Source organism: Triturus cristatus, chromosome 3_2 (assembly GCF_964204655.1).
Source record: "Triturus cristatus chromosome 3_2, aTriCri1.1, whole genome shotgun sequence".
Classification (NCBI taxonomy): Eukaryota; Metazoa; Chordata; class Amphibia; order Caudata; family Salamandridae; genus Triturus; species Triturus cristatus.
Window position 1 is genome coordinate 200,300,787 of NC_140584.1, and position 15,831 is coordinate 200,316,617.

The 15,831-nt window shown below is 45.1% G+C and overlaps 1 protein-coding gene across 1 annotated transcript in view; it reads right to left on the reverse strand.

Annotated features, from left to right (window-relative positions):
- Nucleotides 1-15,831, reverse strand: part of LOC146857015 (glycerol-3-phosphate dehydrogenase 1-like protein) — a 186,766-nt gene that overhangs the window by 67,322 nt on the left and 103,613 nt on the right. The window contains exons 3-5 of the mRNA XM_085647502.1: nt 12,238-12,378; nt 10,976-11,114; nt 4,922-5,034 (exon numbers count right to left, since the gene is read on the reverse strand). Of these exons, the coding sequence (XP_085503628.1) occupies nt 4,922-5,034; nt 10,976-11,114; nt 12,238-12,378 (393 nt within the window). The remainder of the gene's footprint in view (nt 1-4,921; nt 5,035-10,975; nt 11,115-12,237; nt 12,379-15,831) is intronic.

The window sequence follows — 15,831 nt, forward strand, 5'->3', positions numbered from 1 at the left end:
TCACGAAATTCTAGTTAATTATCTCAGGTTCCAGAATTGGGGTTAGTACTCCTTCACAGTTCAGTCAGTTCAATAGGACAATATTAGTTTACTCATAGCTAGGGTTTTAAGTCATAGTGTCTACTTCAAAGTTCATCCCTAGAGTCGGAACTACTCCATTACTATTCCTCAAGAGTGTTGTCTGTCCATTCCCCATTGTTCCTTCGATAGACTCTTGTGAGGATAAGCAGAACATCGCCTGTCATCAATCATCTCCAGGGCTCGTACAGATCATATTGTGGGTAAGAGACTTCGCCTGTATTTTCCAATTATTCACAGCAATTGTCCAGAGTGTACATTGAGTTCTTTTTCAGAGATAGTGGGCATAGGAATCTGTGTCGACTCCAGTGTTACTGAAGATCCTGACAAGACCCTCCCTATACGGGCTAGGATATATGGACGGTTGGACTACAGTAGGACAGCAGGACTATGGAAATCCCCAAACTGGGGCACTGATTTCTCTACACCTGAAGTACTTCTATTTGTTTGAATAAACCCACTGAACGTGTTAGGAGGACAAACAGGTATGTGAACACATTTCAATTTTAGAGTGTAAGTAATATTCATCATTGTAAACAGAATTTAAGAAACATAGGTACTGATTTAGAGTTTGGAGGACAGATTAGTGTCCATTAGGGCACCGTATTAAATTACTCAGTTATCCTGATGGACATCCAGTCCCCCAAATTTAGAGATGCCAAGTGGTCCAGAGGACACGTCTTAAAATTGTCAGGAACCACTGTCACAGTGGTTCCTGTCAATGTTGTTAATGTTTTCTGGACGGTGTCGTCAACTTTTACAAAGTTTTGCCTTTTTTTAGGTATTTTTTTTCTGGCCCTCACCGCCCGGTTTTAAGTGGCGGTGACGAACAGCAAACAATTAAATTAAGCAGCTGGTTGGATGGCTTACTTCTAATGGCACACACTTCGTTGGGTCGTCAGAGGAGTATACCGGAGATGGAGCTGGAGTGAGCTCAACTGTCAGCATACTGTCAGCCTCTTTACCAGTAAATCAGGTGGGCTTTACCATGAGTTCGGCAGAGAGGGTACTCCGTCGCTGTTGCAATACCTTCTCCACCCACCAAATTGTAAATCAGCCCCACTGACTTTAAGTAACTTCAAAACTATTTGCCCCCTCATTATTTAATAAGGTGTCCATGATACACATTCCAAGGCACTCCGTTAAGAAGTGCAGCAAGCATGGCGAAAGCTGGGGGGGAGTTTAATACTGAACTAAATCCTAATGCTGTTTGGGTTATGGATGGGTACGGGGAAAGGAGGAAACAGGCTAGATGACATGGGAGTAAGTGAAGGGTTAAACGGTGGCAGTCTGGAGGATCCAAAGGACTTTTACAACACTTAGGGCCCAACTGAGAAAGATTCTGCTGTAAGTAGACGCGGCTAACTCTTGAAATCCTGAACTAAGTCCATGAAAATTCAGGAGTATATCAGGGGTACTACAAGAGAAAATCAAAGGTCAGTCTTTGAAAATCAAGCTCCTCATTGACCAATATTCTGCTTGTAAGCACCTGAGGCAGGGACATTTCAGAAATTACACCAGCAGGAGGGGGTAAAACTCTGGCTAAGGAGAGAGAGAGTGAGAGTGAGAGTGAGAGTGAGAGTGAGAGAGAGAGTGAGAGAGAGATAACGATATATATGCTACGGATCTAATTAGCCATGGTCAAATTTGGAGTATGAAATAAATTCTCTTATCACTACTCATTTATAGCTGATCCTTTGAATGTCAAGAAGAACAGGGTCACCTAATGCCGTCTCCGTTGATTATTACGGGTGTAAAAAACTATCCCAGTGCAAGTAACATTTGTGCTGGGACTCGTCTGTTTTTGCACCCAGTTAACATCTGTGCACAAACATATGGAGAATATAGCGCACAAATGTCAATTAAGCCATTGCACACAGGTCTCCATCGCCTTTTACCATCAGGTGAAATCTGGCTGTGACTGCTAATGAAAACACAAACCTAGTTTAATTTCCTTTCATCTTCAAATTTGAATTGTTGCTGTAGCAATCACGTATACAATCTGTATCCGTTTTAGCACTGACTTTTGAGTTTAAATAACCCAGACTAGCCATAGAACTACACTTCGAGGAACCCTTGTCTACAGACCCCCCGGACCTCGTGCTCCATTTGCCACCGCTGACCTCATCGCACCCCATGCCATCGCCTCCATGGACTACATACTTGTCGGAGACCTGAACTTCCACCTTTACAACCCCAACGACCTCAACTCCGCCACCTTCCTGTACAACCTCGTCAACATCGGATTGAAACAGCTCATCACCACGCCTACCCATAACGCAGGACACACCCTCGACCCCATCTTCAAGGGAGGCAACAACATCCACTTCAGCCACACCACACAACCCCCATGGACAGACCACCACTGTGTTCACTTCCACATTGACAACCCCACGCCGCCTAAACCCGCACCACGCCCTCCTCGAAAGGAACTGGAGCAAATTCACTGAGAAGCAGCTTAACTCCATCTTCAACCACAACGCCCCCACCACTTCGACCGACACAAACCTCGCAGCCAAAGAACTCCACAGATGGATCTCCAACTGCGCAGACAAGCTTGCACCCCTACGTAACCCGACAAACAGCACCCCAGGAAGGCCATCTGGTTCACTGCTGACCTCCAAGAGTCCAGATGCACCTCCAGATGCCTCGAGAAGAACTGGAGAAACAGCAAGATGCCCGAAGACCGCACAACCTACAAGAACGCCATGACAGAATACCACCAACGCATTAGATCCACCAAAAGGACCTTCATACAAAACAAGATCCTCGCCAACTCCAAGGAACTCTTCAGTGTCATCCAGGAGTTCACCAAGCCCGCCAGCGAAACCAAGGACTTCACCCCTTCCCAGGACCTCTGCAACCAACTCGGATCCTACTTCCATCTGAAAATCAAGCGCCTCTAGGACAACTTCAACGACCAGACACTCAACTCCAAGACCACTACCCTCTCCAGCAATGCAGCCAGCCCACCATCTCCTCCTGGACCCCAGTCACCATCGAAGATACTGTTTCAACCATGGAAGGCATCCACTCAGGGGCCTCCACGGACCCCTGCCCACCACACATCTTCCACAGAGCCGTCACCGCCATCCCTCCAGAACTACGACGCACCATCAACACCACCTTCAAGACCCGCATCTTTCTCGACGACAGACGTCAGACCCCTGCTCATGAAGCCCTCAGCTGATCCCACAGACCTCAAGAACTACCGGCCCATCTCCCTCCTCCCCTTCACAGCCAAGGTCACCGAGAAGACCGTCAACGCACAACTTACAAAATTCATCGAAGAAAACTCCATCCTTGACCCCTCCTAATCCTGGTTCCGCAGTAACCACAGCACTGAGACCGCTCTACTCGCTGCCACAGACGACATCCGCACCCTCCTCGACCAAGGACACACCGCGGCCCTGATCCTACTCGACCTCTCTGCAGCATTCGACACCATCTCCTACCGCACACTCACCGCCAGACTCCATGACGCCGGCATACAAGGAACGACCCACGACTGGATCCACTCTTTCCTCACCGGAAATACCCAAAGAATCAGACTAGCTCCCTTCCCCTACGAACCCACAGAAATCCACTTCGAAGTACCCCAAGGATCATCGCTCAGCCCCACGCTCTTCATTAACTACATGGCCCCCCTTGCTGCCATCGTCAGACAGCACAGACTCAGCATAGTATCCTACCTACATGACACCCAGCTCATCCTCTCCCTCACCAAGGACCCCACCACCACCAGGTTCAACTTCCAGGAAAGAATGAAGGACGTCGCATCCTGGATCAGCAGCAGCTGCCTGAAGCTCAACTCGGAGAAGATAGAGGTCCTCGGACCCACCCCCTCTGCATGGGACAACACCTGGTGGCTCACCACCCTCGGCAGTCCTCCCGGCCCCACCGACCACGTGTGGAACCTCGGCATCATTCTCGACTCCTCCCTCTCCATGACCTGACAGGTCAACGCCGTCACCTCCAGCTGCTTCAACACCCTACGCATCCTCTGAAAAACCTTCAAAAGGTTCTCCCCAAATCAAGAAAGACCGTCACCCACGGACTCATAACCAGCGACTATGGCAACGCCCTCTACGCCGGGATCAACAAGTCTCTACTCCGCAAGCTTCAGACCATACAGAACACCGCAGCCATACTCGTACTCGGCACCCCTCGACACAAACACATCACCCAACACCTGCGGAACCTTCACTGGCTCCCCGTCGAGAAGAGAGTCACCTTCAAGATACTCACAAATGCCTCCACAACACCAGACCCCAATATCTCAACGAAAGAATCTCCTTCCACCGACCCAAAAGAAACCTCCAATCTGCCAACCTCGCCCTTGCCGAACCCCCTCGCATCCGCAGAGCCAGAACAGGCCAAGACCTGGAACGAGCTCCCGATCGACATTAGATGCTCCCCCTCCCTGAACATCTTCAAGAAGACACTCAAGACCTGGCTCTTCAACTGAACAGAGCTGCTACCCCCCAGCGCCTTGAGACCCTCACGGGTGAGTAGTGCGCTTATAATTCCCCTGACTGATTGATTGATTGACCCTGTAAGTGATGCACCTATTATTACACAATGACAGAATTTCTTGTAGTGCCGAGTGAGCTTTCATCACTGAACTATTTCTATCACTAGACTGAACATTGACCAATCTTTATCAACATTTATCCCACACACACAGAAATGATTAACAGCTTCGATTTATCAGATCAATGATTATACAGCCCAGAAACCACATATATCCCCCCGTGCTTTACTAATAAATCTTAGTTATTCTAAATAGTAGAAAATGATAAAAGACCCATCTACCATGAAAAACAGCCTTGATTCAACCAACCTTTAACGCCCCACAGAGCTCCACGGTGTCACAGTCTTCGACTACAGTGATCCTGAAGTTTGGGGTCTGCAGTAAATCCTTGAAGATGGCACCGTGCTGCTTATTTGTGCACCCTGTGAAATAAAATGTTTTTGTCAGAATTATATTAAATGTTAATATGGTGTATAATGGAAATACACACAAAGCCTTTTCCTTCTTATCTAATATGCATTGCTCGTTATACCAAAGTTGGGATCTAATTGCTAGTCATGGTATAATGTTGCTAGTAATGCTGCATTAGTTTGAGGACCTTTCTTTCAATTTCACATTTTTGGGGTTTCATTACAAACACGTACACATTCAATAACATCATACAAATACATTGAAAAAGAGAGCATTACAAGACGTAATTAAATCAACCTGAGACTGCATACTGGTTGCCTGTGACATGACATTGTCAGAAAAGCTTTAATAAAAATGTAACTGGACTTGTTCGTGGAATCCACGAGTAAGCCTGGAGTACTACAAAAGTAAGTCACACTAAATGTTTTTGCAAATAGGGCCTTCAGAGACTGATTAAGTATTGAAACTCTTGTAGACCAGACACACTGGGTGGAGTAGGTCAAACATGAAGATGGTTCTCTTTCATCAGCCTCCACCATTCCTAAAAACATGATTTTTTTTTCCAGTGGAGCAGAATAATATATGTATCTATAGTGCTAATGGAGAAAATATCTCTAGAATGACCGCTCTGTGGCCTAAGAAGTGAAGCTGAACAGAGTACTTTATTAATCTCCTACTAATACCGCAGGGTGCCTTCTGTAGCCCCTATGGATCCATGCTGTTGGACTTTATAAAATCAAACATTATATGGACATTGGCATTATTGGTGGGTTATTGTGTGTATTGTTGCGGTCCAAGTCTCTGTGCTGAAATGGTTTTTTACAGGTTCACTCCCATTTTTTGGCCCACTTTCTGACTATTAGGTACTGGTGTATTGACTCTGTAGTGCACTGGGCCCCGCTGACCAGGCACCAGTGCATGTGCTGTGACCCTCAAAAAGTGTATGTTTAATTGGCTTATTCTCAATTGGCAGACGTTAACTTACTTATAAGCCCCTAGTATATGATACCAGTGGTGCCAAGGGCCTGTAAGTTAAATGTCCCTCGTGGACTGCAGAACTGGTTGTGCCACCATGAGTGTGACAACATAAAGCATGTCTCCCAGCCTGCTTCTGCGGAGAAGTAGAGCAGTTTTAAACTGCTACTCCATTTTGCCATTTAAAGTAACTCCAAACCCCAAACCTTTATTTTTTATATATATATCAGTCATCCCCAAGGCAGGCTTAACGAGTTCTAACGCTGGGTGCTGTATACTGAAAAGTAGGACATGTGTTTTTACATGTCCTGACACTAAAATCCTGAATTGCAGTTTTACTGTTCAAGGCTAGTAGCCCCATTGGTGCTAACTCCTTAATAGGACTACTAATGTTTGTACTTCAAGGAATCAAAAGAATTGTTGCATTAAACCAACTTGATGCTCAAGTCGAATTTAATGTAACTTTTGCACAAATGGCAACTTTAGAAAGTTTCCACTTTGTTACCCAAAGTTTTTCAGTGACTGTTAATGGTTGCACACAAGCTCATGTCCTGAAGGCAGCTTTCTGCCCTTCTAGAGAGAGGTGTGAATAACTCTCAGGAAGGAACACAAAGGCTCTGCTAAGGCAGGAAGTGTGACCACCTCCTGTCAAAAAGGCCAAACACATTGTGAGCCCAAAAAAGAAGCCAATGGCAAATGGTAGTTAGAGGCGGGAGGAGCTGCTCCTTTTTTTTTTTTTTACAGACAGGCTGGCAACAGGGACAGAGAGGGAGAAGCTGTTACCAAACAGTTTTATCAAGGGGTGTGTAGCCCCCAAGTAGGTGCACCTCTGGCATGGGCTAGAGTGCTCCACACACCTAGAGAAGAGTTCTGTCATGTTGGGAGTGGCTACTCTGCGATAGCTAGATGCCACACTATTCAGGAATTTGTCATCAGACGGGACACACCTAGTAGCACGATTGACTAGTCAGCCACTACATCCCCCTGAGATCATAGTGGGCATAAAAGTGGCTCCTAGACCTCAGATTATGTATGTACTGAAAAGAGGACCAAAGAAGGACTGCCCTCCTGTTCCCTGGACCCAGCAGACAGAGGTTGCACCAAAGACTGTACTGTACCTGCTGTTCTTTGGGCTTGCAAAGAGGGGAGTCTGCCTGTGAGTGCCCTGTCAGAGTAAAGATATCCCCAAGCCTCAGAAAGAAGTGACTCCAAGAGTCTGTTGACGGACTTCCAATTACAGCTACAGGGCCACAGGGGCTGAAAAAGTCTACCTTGGCAAGTTGGTAACCAGTGGTAACTTGTTTTTGACTGGACTTCACCCAGACTTCACCCGGACTTCAAGGACCATGACTCCTGTAGCAAAAGTGGCCCCACCATGTTCATGGAGCAAGGAGTAACCCTAGGAAAACACCTGTCAATGGATCAGTATCCTCAGTATTCTTCAGCTTCCTGTTTCCCTTGCAACAGGCTCACTTCACTGAAGTCGAAACACACAAACCACGTGATGCGAGCGTTCTTGTCATCTCGCACAAAGCCGGGTGCTCAACTAGCATGCACCCTTACAGAGCAGCGCATGAGAGCGGATAAGCAGCAGAAAAAAAGAAAATAATAGTGCGCTTTCACAAACCTACATGCACAAAAGGGCAAGCCTACAAGAAATAGGGGCATACTCAATGCGAGGGATCAACACACAAACAGGAGGGACATATAACAAACATTGCTCACTGAGAAACAAGCCTTTGCGAAAGACACGCAAAGCAATCAATTAAAAGCGATGAGCGGGCTATAAGCCCACAGAGCAGATACAGCATGTCTTGAAGAGCCAGCGCATGCGCATGTGCGGCTGAGCCTTGACTTAAAAACAAACAAAACGTTGTTAACCAGTTCACAAAGGCTGGGGTGAGGCTGAGATAAGACGCCACACACTGCCCAGCCCAACCTACAGCAGCTTAAGAAGTGGAGGCTGCTGCAGCAGCCTGGGCTGAGATACTCTGGGAAGAGTGGACTAAAGCCTAGGCTAGAGCCGGGAATCTGACAACTGGCACCACAGGGATGTAACAGGTACCGAGAATGACCTACTGCTGATTCCTAACAAGCTGCTCCTGTTAGGACAGATTTAGGGGCATGGATAGGGCACTGAGGGGAAACGTGAGCATTAACGTGGCCTGTAAATGGGTGTAAGACATTACTTTGAGAACCTGCTGTCCTATAGTTCTCAGGGGAAACTGCTAAAATTGCAATCTGGGACTCTTAGGAACGTTGGGGGCTATGCTGATCATGGGGATGAATTCTGACGTAAGTGTTCAGCAGCCAAGACTTCAAAGCACTTGACTCAACTGACACTACCAACAGCACACACCCAGAATAGAAGCACTCTCACAATACTGACAGCAAGCTGCGCTCTCAGAAACCTCACGTACTAGCAGTCACACACTTCCAAAAGCACTCGGGCACACCTTACAGAGCTGCAGCCTCACGCTGATGAGAGAACTCACTCACCTCACAGAGAAGCAATCATGCACTACCTATAGCACTCTCACACCTCTTATACATCACCAACAGAACTCTTGCACTACTAAAAAAAGTAGCTGTCACATATAAAGGAACAGATGCAGATACACATACATGTATAACTCTTGTAACTTGCAGTCTCATACCATTCCACAGGCAGATTTCTCACACCCTTCAGAGTAGCAGCTACAGAACCCCAATAGGATTCTTGTGCTTCTCACGGATTCGCAGTCAAACGCTGCTGACAGCACTTTTGCACCTCTCAAAAACAAGCAGCCCACACTAATGAAAGAACTCTGATACCTCTCACTGATTAGCAGTCTCACGCTAAAGGCAGCACTTGCACCCCACAGACTGGCAGTCTCACACTATCAGCAGCTTTCTCACATCCCTTGCAGTATCAGTCTCATACTACCAAAATCACTCTCACTCCCATCACGGACTAGCAGTCTGATATGACTAGAAGCACTTTCCTGTCCCCCAGAATGGCAATCTCACACTACTGACAGCACTCACACTCCTCACAGAGCAGTAGTCACACTACACACCCCTCATGAAGCAGCAGCCACAAGCTAATAGAAGCTTATACTACTCACAACTAGCAGTCTTGTACTATCAATAGCACTCAAACCCAGAGCCACATTGGCCATTTACCCCATCAGGCATTTCATAAGAAGGCTGGAGTGACTGGTGGAAATTTTTGAAGGGGGAGGGCTGAGCTGCCATCTCGGTCTACAGCCCCCTGGGGTGTATGGCAGGAGGCACTGCAGAAGCAAAAAGAGAGAAAGTCTGCATGAGAGAGAGGATGAGTGGGTGAATGAAAGAATGAGTCAATAGGTGGATAAAGAGACGCATGACTGCAATGATGAGTGACTAAATGCACGGATTATGAGCGAGTAAGTGCCTAAACAGATAGAGAGGGCTATATGGATGGAAACATGGGGGGACTTCCAATAGTAAACCAGACCTTTTGGCTTTTGTCAAACCCGGTTTCTTTTGCAGTGAGCATATTACAGGACAGCATGCACTCTCCACTGCTTGATGCCACTCACTCTCTTTTTGTTGCAAAGTGCTACCATCCTGCTTGCTTCCTTTTTTGGGCAGGTGCATACTTGTTTTTCACTTTTTTTATTTTGATTTAAAGTTCTAACATGGCCATTCACTATGTTAGAATTCGCTATGTTAGAATGGTAAATTAAAAATGTCTGCCATATGTCACGACACATACATACATGCACACATCAAAACACACCCATGCACACGTGTCACAGGTCATATGTGCCACGACCAAGTGAGCACATGGGTCAGGACACATGCGTGCACGTCAACAGCAATCTAGAAATCGGTGTCTGAAATAGAAAACCCACTGTAAAATTGTCAACTGTCTTGACACATGCGTTTGTATGCAAACCCTAAAAAGAACTGACAAAGCCAATAACTCTGCCTTTCACAGCTGAGACTTTCTGACTGTGGCAATGCTTGCTTTTATTTGTCTTTGACCCAGGTTGATTGTTAGTACCACACACAGTTCAGACCACCATGCTCCCTACTGTAGCTCCACAGTTTTGTATCAAATTGAACAAACAGCCGTATATGGATCCTGGCCAAATGCTATGTTTACTCAACTAACAACCCAGTAAAATGGCAAACCAAAAAGATACTTCATTTGGCTAACAGGTTGATGTTAGAATCGGAAAGTAGTATCTTGTAGTAGCTTTAGGAAACATCTCAAGACTTATCTGTTTACTGAAGATCATTGTAGAAAGTCTGGTAGACCCCCCAGCACTGGGATGCCCAATGGGTAGCCACGCGCTTGATACATTCCTTGAATTGAATTGTAATATTTTAAAGCATTATTGCTCACTACTGAAGGGGTCAACTGTTGTTAATTGCCCACCCTTCAATTATGGCCTGACCTGAAAGCGACGATGTATAATGAGAGGAAGAGTTATTAATGCCGACCAGCATGAGGGCTATAAGAATAGTAGCGTCCATCCTCCTAATCTCAACCCAGACAGACAAACAGCCCTGCGGTCCTGTCTCCTACTGATTCACACAGTCAATGAGACTGCGGCACGGGTACTCAGTGCCAGCCTTCTATTTATTCTGATTGGCTGAACTAATCCCAGCATTCCATACATTTTGCTGAAACAAGATGCTGTCTTTAGAATAACTCAAAGGGTTGGATGGTTGCGCTAGAGTTGATCCCACAAATCTCATCTATTTAGGATTTGAACTGTCATAGGATAACAGAAGTTCCAATTCAACACCAATCACTATCCCTGCTAATTTTCTTTTAACAAAACGAAACACCTTTCAGGCACAAAAAACAAGGCAAACATCTCTTTCGTGGCCTCGATGTTAGTCAATGAAAATATTAGAATTCTGAACAGAGTGTAAATAATCACTGATGTGTAGAATGGGAAATGAGACCGCATATTTGCCTTGTAATAATATGTTAATTACCGACTGTTGTTTCACAGAACTTTTCATCAGCCACTTCACTGGCTATGTTGGCACCCATCAGTACACTGACTTCAATGCCAAGTTTCTCGCGGATGATGTCTGATATGAGCTTCAAGCCGTCCGGACCTTCATCCACTCCCTGCAAGGACAGATGCGAACAGTTGCATTCTTTCAAAGAGACATCTGGGACAGAGTAGGAAGGAGTGTTTAGGTCAAAAGTGCCCAGCAGACCCAGTGCAGATAGTGGGCGCTGGCAATCAATGGTGGGAACCGGGACTTGTTTTTCATCACCAGTCTTTGAGCAAGAGAAAGAAAGTAAGAAAAAGAAACATAGGAAAACAACAACAAAGGGAGAAAGCAGGGGTCTGATAGGACCTGCAGGAGTAAGATAAAAAGACAGGAAGTTTAGGGTGGGGGAAAAAGGAAGCATGAGGTGGAATCAAGACTAGAAAGCTATTTTATTCAGGAGCGCCGGAGGTGGGCTGCTGACAAACATTTAAGTTTGCTAATTTTTTATTTTATATTTTTCTTCATAAATTAGGCCATGAGGGTTCCAGTAGTAGGTGTAAATTATACCACTAAAGTCTTAAAAGGTAACACTTTGTTAATATCAATTCAGAGATCATAACAATAAGAAGACGTCTTTTAATATGCTTATGGTCTAATTGCAGCAATACCAAATTTTAAAATTATACCAAATAATGATCCTTAATTGACCTCACCTGAAGAAAATTTTGAGTTGACCTTGCAAGGACCACACCGGCTTTACAAAGATGTGTGGAGCAGACTGATTACCCCCCTGAGGTGATTACTACTACTACTAGAGTGCAATTGTGTGTGCTGTTCATAATTAAAAGGGTCTATTTTCCTGTACTCACTCCATAATTAACTGTTCCCTCTAAGCAGCCCCTGTCCTCTGCTGGCCGGCAGTCCATCTCATGACTGACCCCTCAACTCTGGAATAGACAGTGGCTCACAGTGCGACCAAACCTCTCTTTCGCCCCTTCGAAGGAGATCTCAAACCCTAATTCATCCACTGTGTAGGTAGGTGTGCGCCGCTGTCAACATTTGCTTTTCAATGTTGTGGACCTGCCCAGGGTTTAGACAGTGCTGTATTGTGGAATGCCCCAACCAACTACACCCCTGGTATTCAATGGCGGTCTCTAGATCCTGCTACAAACTCACACACAAAACTGGAATAATCAATCCTTTTCCCATTCTGTAAGACGGGCGTGCTGGGTATTTACTGAATGTGTTATTACCTTAATCAGTGAGATCCCGAATGCTCCGCTTTTCACGTGGCCAACCAGCTGTCCACAAACACGGCCAATGAACTGATGCGGTAGGACAAAAACAAGGATATCTGCGCCAGTGGCAGCCTCAACCACATCCGGTACAGCGACCTGAAGCGGAAAAAGCAGAATTAAAGAGAGCTTTAGTTCTCCACAAAGCACCATATGAAGTCAAGCAATACAGATGGCCTAGACCCAGAACTTAATTTGTAAAAATCGTTATAAAAAAAAAACATAGGCCCAATGCTTTACTGCACAATTAATAGGCTGCTGAATACCAAGGCTTTCTTGTTTTGATTTCACATGCCTTATTAATTCACCACCTCACTCTTCCAGCCTCTTGCAGGTTCCTTTTCATCTCCTTCTCACTCTTTTCCTATCTTTCTCTTCCTCCATCTTCATCCATCGGGTGCCTGCATCTGTCTGGCTCGGATAAATAAGTTCCAGTTCCCAGAAATGACAGGCAGCGCCAACCACAGCCATCCGCTGGCACAAATGAAGAGCTGCATAAGGCTTATTGTTGGATGTCTTTTCGGCGGATATGTGATGATACAACTCAATCATTTAGATCAGGGTACGTTACATCACGGTTAATAAAACGCAAGTCATTACAACGACTTGCGCTAGAGGCGCTGGACTTAGGAATAGTATGATTTACTATTCCAACTACAGTGTGTGTAACAGTAGGGAAGGTGTTGGAATAGTAAATCATACTATTTCTTAGTGTAGAGTGCCATCCAGCGCAAGTCGTTGTAATGACTGGCGTTGTAATGACCGCGATGTAAATGTATTGCGGTGCAACGACCGCGTTGTAAAGGTCGTTCTCCCTTTTCGGCACATACAAAAAAGTGTTCGTAGTTTAAGTTTCAAAATTCTGTACCTAGAGGCTGACATGGCACAAGAAACCCTGAAAGTTGTTCTCGAAACAATGATGGCTCACTCCACACCGGGTATCCCTTTGTTTTAAAGTGAGGGCATATATATATATATATATCTATATACAAACTCTGAAAAAAAACAAAAGGTTACAGGGACGTTATAGTTAGGTTTAGAATTTACCTCAGGTAACTATAATTCATGCTCTAAGGTAACTGTAACTTGCACCCTTGCCATGCACTGCTAATTACTCCACATATTACATCACTCATGACATCTTCTATGATGTCATTGGTAACATCAGTGCAACATTTGCTTTAAATAAATTGGCTGAGAAAACTGTGCATGGCGGGTGCACGAGTTGTAGTTACCTTAGGGCACAAGTTGTAGTTACTTGAGATAACTATAACTGCAGGATTTGTATGGTTTTGTGTGTGTAAAATGTGAACCTAACTCTAACGTCCCTGTAACCTTTGTGTTTTTTCAGTGGCTGATTTTCCTACATATAGCAGGGCCTGTGCACGGTGTGATCTGGTCTGGTGAAACAGGTTATCCGCACAATGCATGGGTGTCATATGTCAGGACACCCCACTAGTGCACTGAAAACCTTGATCAGAATTGTGCACACATAGGATTGGATTCCTAAGGCAGTAATTGCTTGGAGACACTGGATAGGTACAGTGACTCTTGGTCTGTTGCCTTTGTTTTAGTTTTAGGACCTTGATCAAAATTGTACTTACAAACTTCCTTTGAGTACTTCGAGGGGCAGTGCAATTGTCAGCACAAGAGTGCTCTACAGAGTTGGGGACCTTTCTTTACTTCCCTATATCACCCTTGTTCTCTAGTTTCTAAATGCTTTCCTAATTTTAATCTTATGGGAAATTCTGCAAGGTGAACAGACTTGTCCACTTGAGCAAATTGATCCCTGCAAGGGATGCCTGATGCTGTGAATCAGGTTTTCCCACTTAGAAGTAGAGTTAACCTTTTTTAAGTCTGCAAAAGCCAACCTCTTGTGTTCAGTACATAGAAAGTAGTCTTTGGTAGAACCCCCTTCAAACTGTTGACTTGCTTCTGTGTTCCCCTTATAGCTTTTGGCTTGTGACATTGTCAATCACATCTTGGATCAGCCCAGAGGAGAATTTCAGTCTCACTCTCACGCTATTGACTGTTTAGGTGTGCCCTTCCACCTCCCAGATTATTTTATAACAGGGACTCATGGTAACCACCTCACTTTGGTAATATTCAGTTCTTCTCATACATAAAGTGCATCCAAAGAGCAATCCTTTTGTTGTTGTTGCTTAAGGTATGACAAATTGATTTTGGGACTGAAGTATACAAAAAAGTAATGGATGGAATGCTTGAATTAATCTCAGCCACTGTTATTGCTCAGGTGGCACCCCAGTTAATCGTTATTTTGCACACAATACCACCTCAGTTTGGACCCAGCCATGTGCAAATCTGTCTCGACCCTGTTCCAATAGGAACAGTCCAGCCTGAACTGGCAGGCCAGGTCTTCCCTGAACCAGAACACAAGCAACCCAAGACTGGTTTCACCTTTATAAGTGCTCCCCAGTAAGGTATAGCTTTGTGCCAGTGGTACAGTGTGCATAGAAACCACATCTGGGCATACCGTCCCACTCAGGACATCACTCTGAAGTATACAAAAAGGCGACAGATTGAATGCTTAAATCAATCTCAATCACTGGTAAATTACTCAGGACTGCATTCCAGTCCATTGTTATTTTGCACACCATGTCACTTCAGTTTGAACCCAACCATATACATATTAGTACTGACCCTGCTCCAATAGAATCAGTCCAAGTCAAACTGCAAGGTCAGGTCCTCCCTGGACCAGAGCATAAGCAATGCAAGACTGGTTTCGCCCTTATTGGGGCTCAGCAGCTGAGGATATAATGGTTTCAGTGGCACAGAGTGCATGGGCCCACGTCTGAGCATATGCTTCTACTTAGGGCGTTAAACTGAGTATGTAAAAAAGTGATGGATGGAATGCTTGAATTAATCTCATTCCAATGGTAATTACTCAGGGCTGCATCTGAGTCCATTGTTATATTGCACACCATGAATGAAACTTCCGTTGAACCCAGCCATATGCAAATCAGTTTTGGCCCTGCTCAAACAGGATCAGTCCAACCGTAACTGCCAGGCCAGGTCCTTACTGAACCGGAACATAAGACTCAGAAGTCTGGTTTCGCTCTTATTCAGGCTCATCGGTCACGTAGAACTTGGTTAAAGTGGCATAGTGTGCAAGGGACCAACGTCTGGGCATCCCCATCTCACCTAGGGTGCCATACTGAAGTAACAAAACCGTGATGGATGGGACACATCCGTGCATAACGATGTTCTGGGATGCAGTCTGAGTAAATACTAGTTGCTGAGATTTATTTAAGTATTCCAACCATCACTTTCCCTGTGGCGAAATCACTTTCCTACGAGTGTTTCTAGGTTAGGAAAACTATACAAGAATATTTGTGACTCCTACAAAGTTCGGATTTTGTGGGCGTTCTAAAATCATGGACTACCTCCCATCTCAACCAGTGTCCCCATTTCAGACCCCTTTTAAAAAGTATCCATGTTGAAAAATCTGCCAGGTTCCAAAGGGAGGTGGAGGTGAACTTTAGATTTCGCTTTCAAAGTGTTCCAAAGATGTCAACATCCAAAAAATTGCAT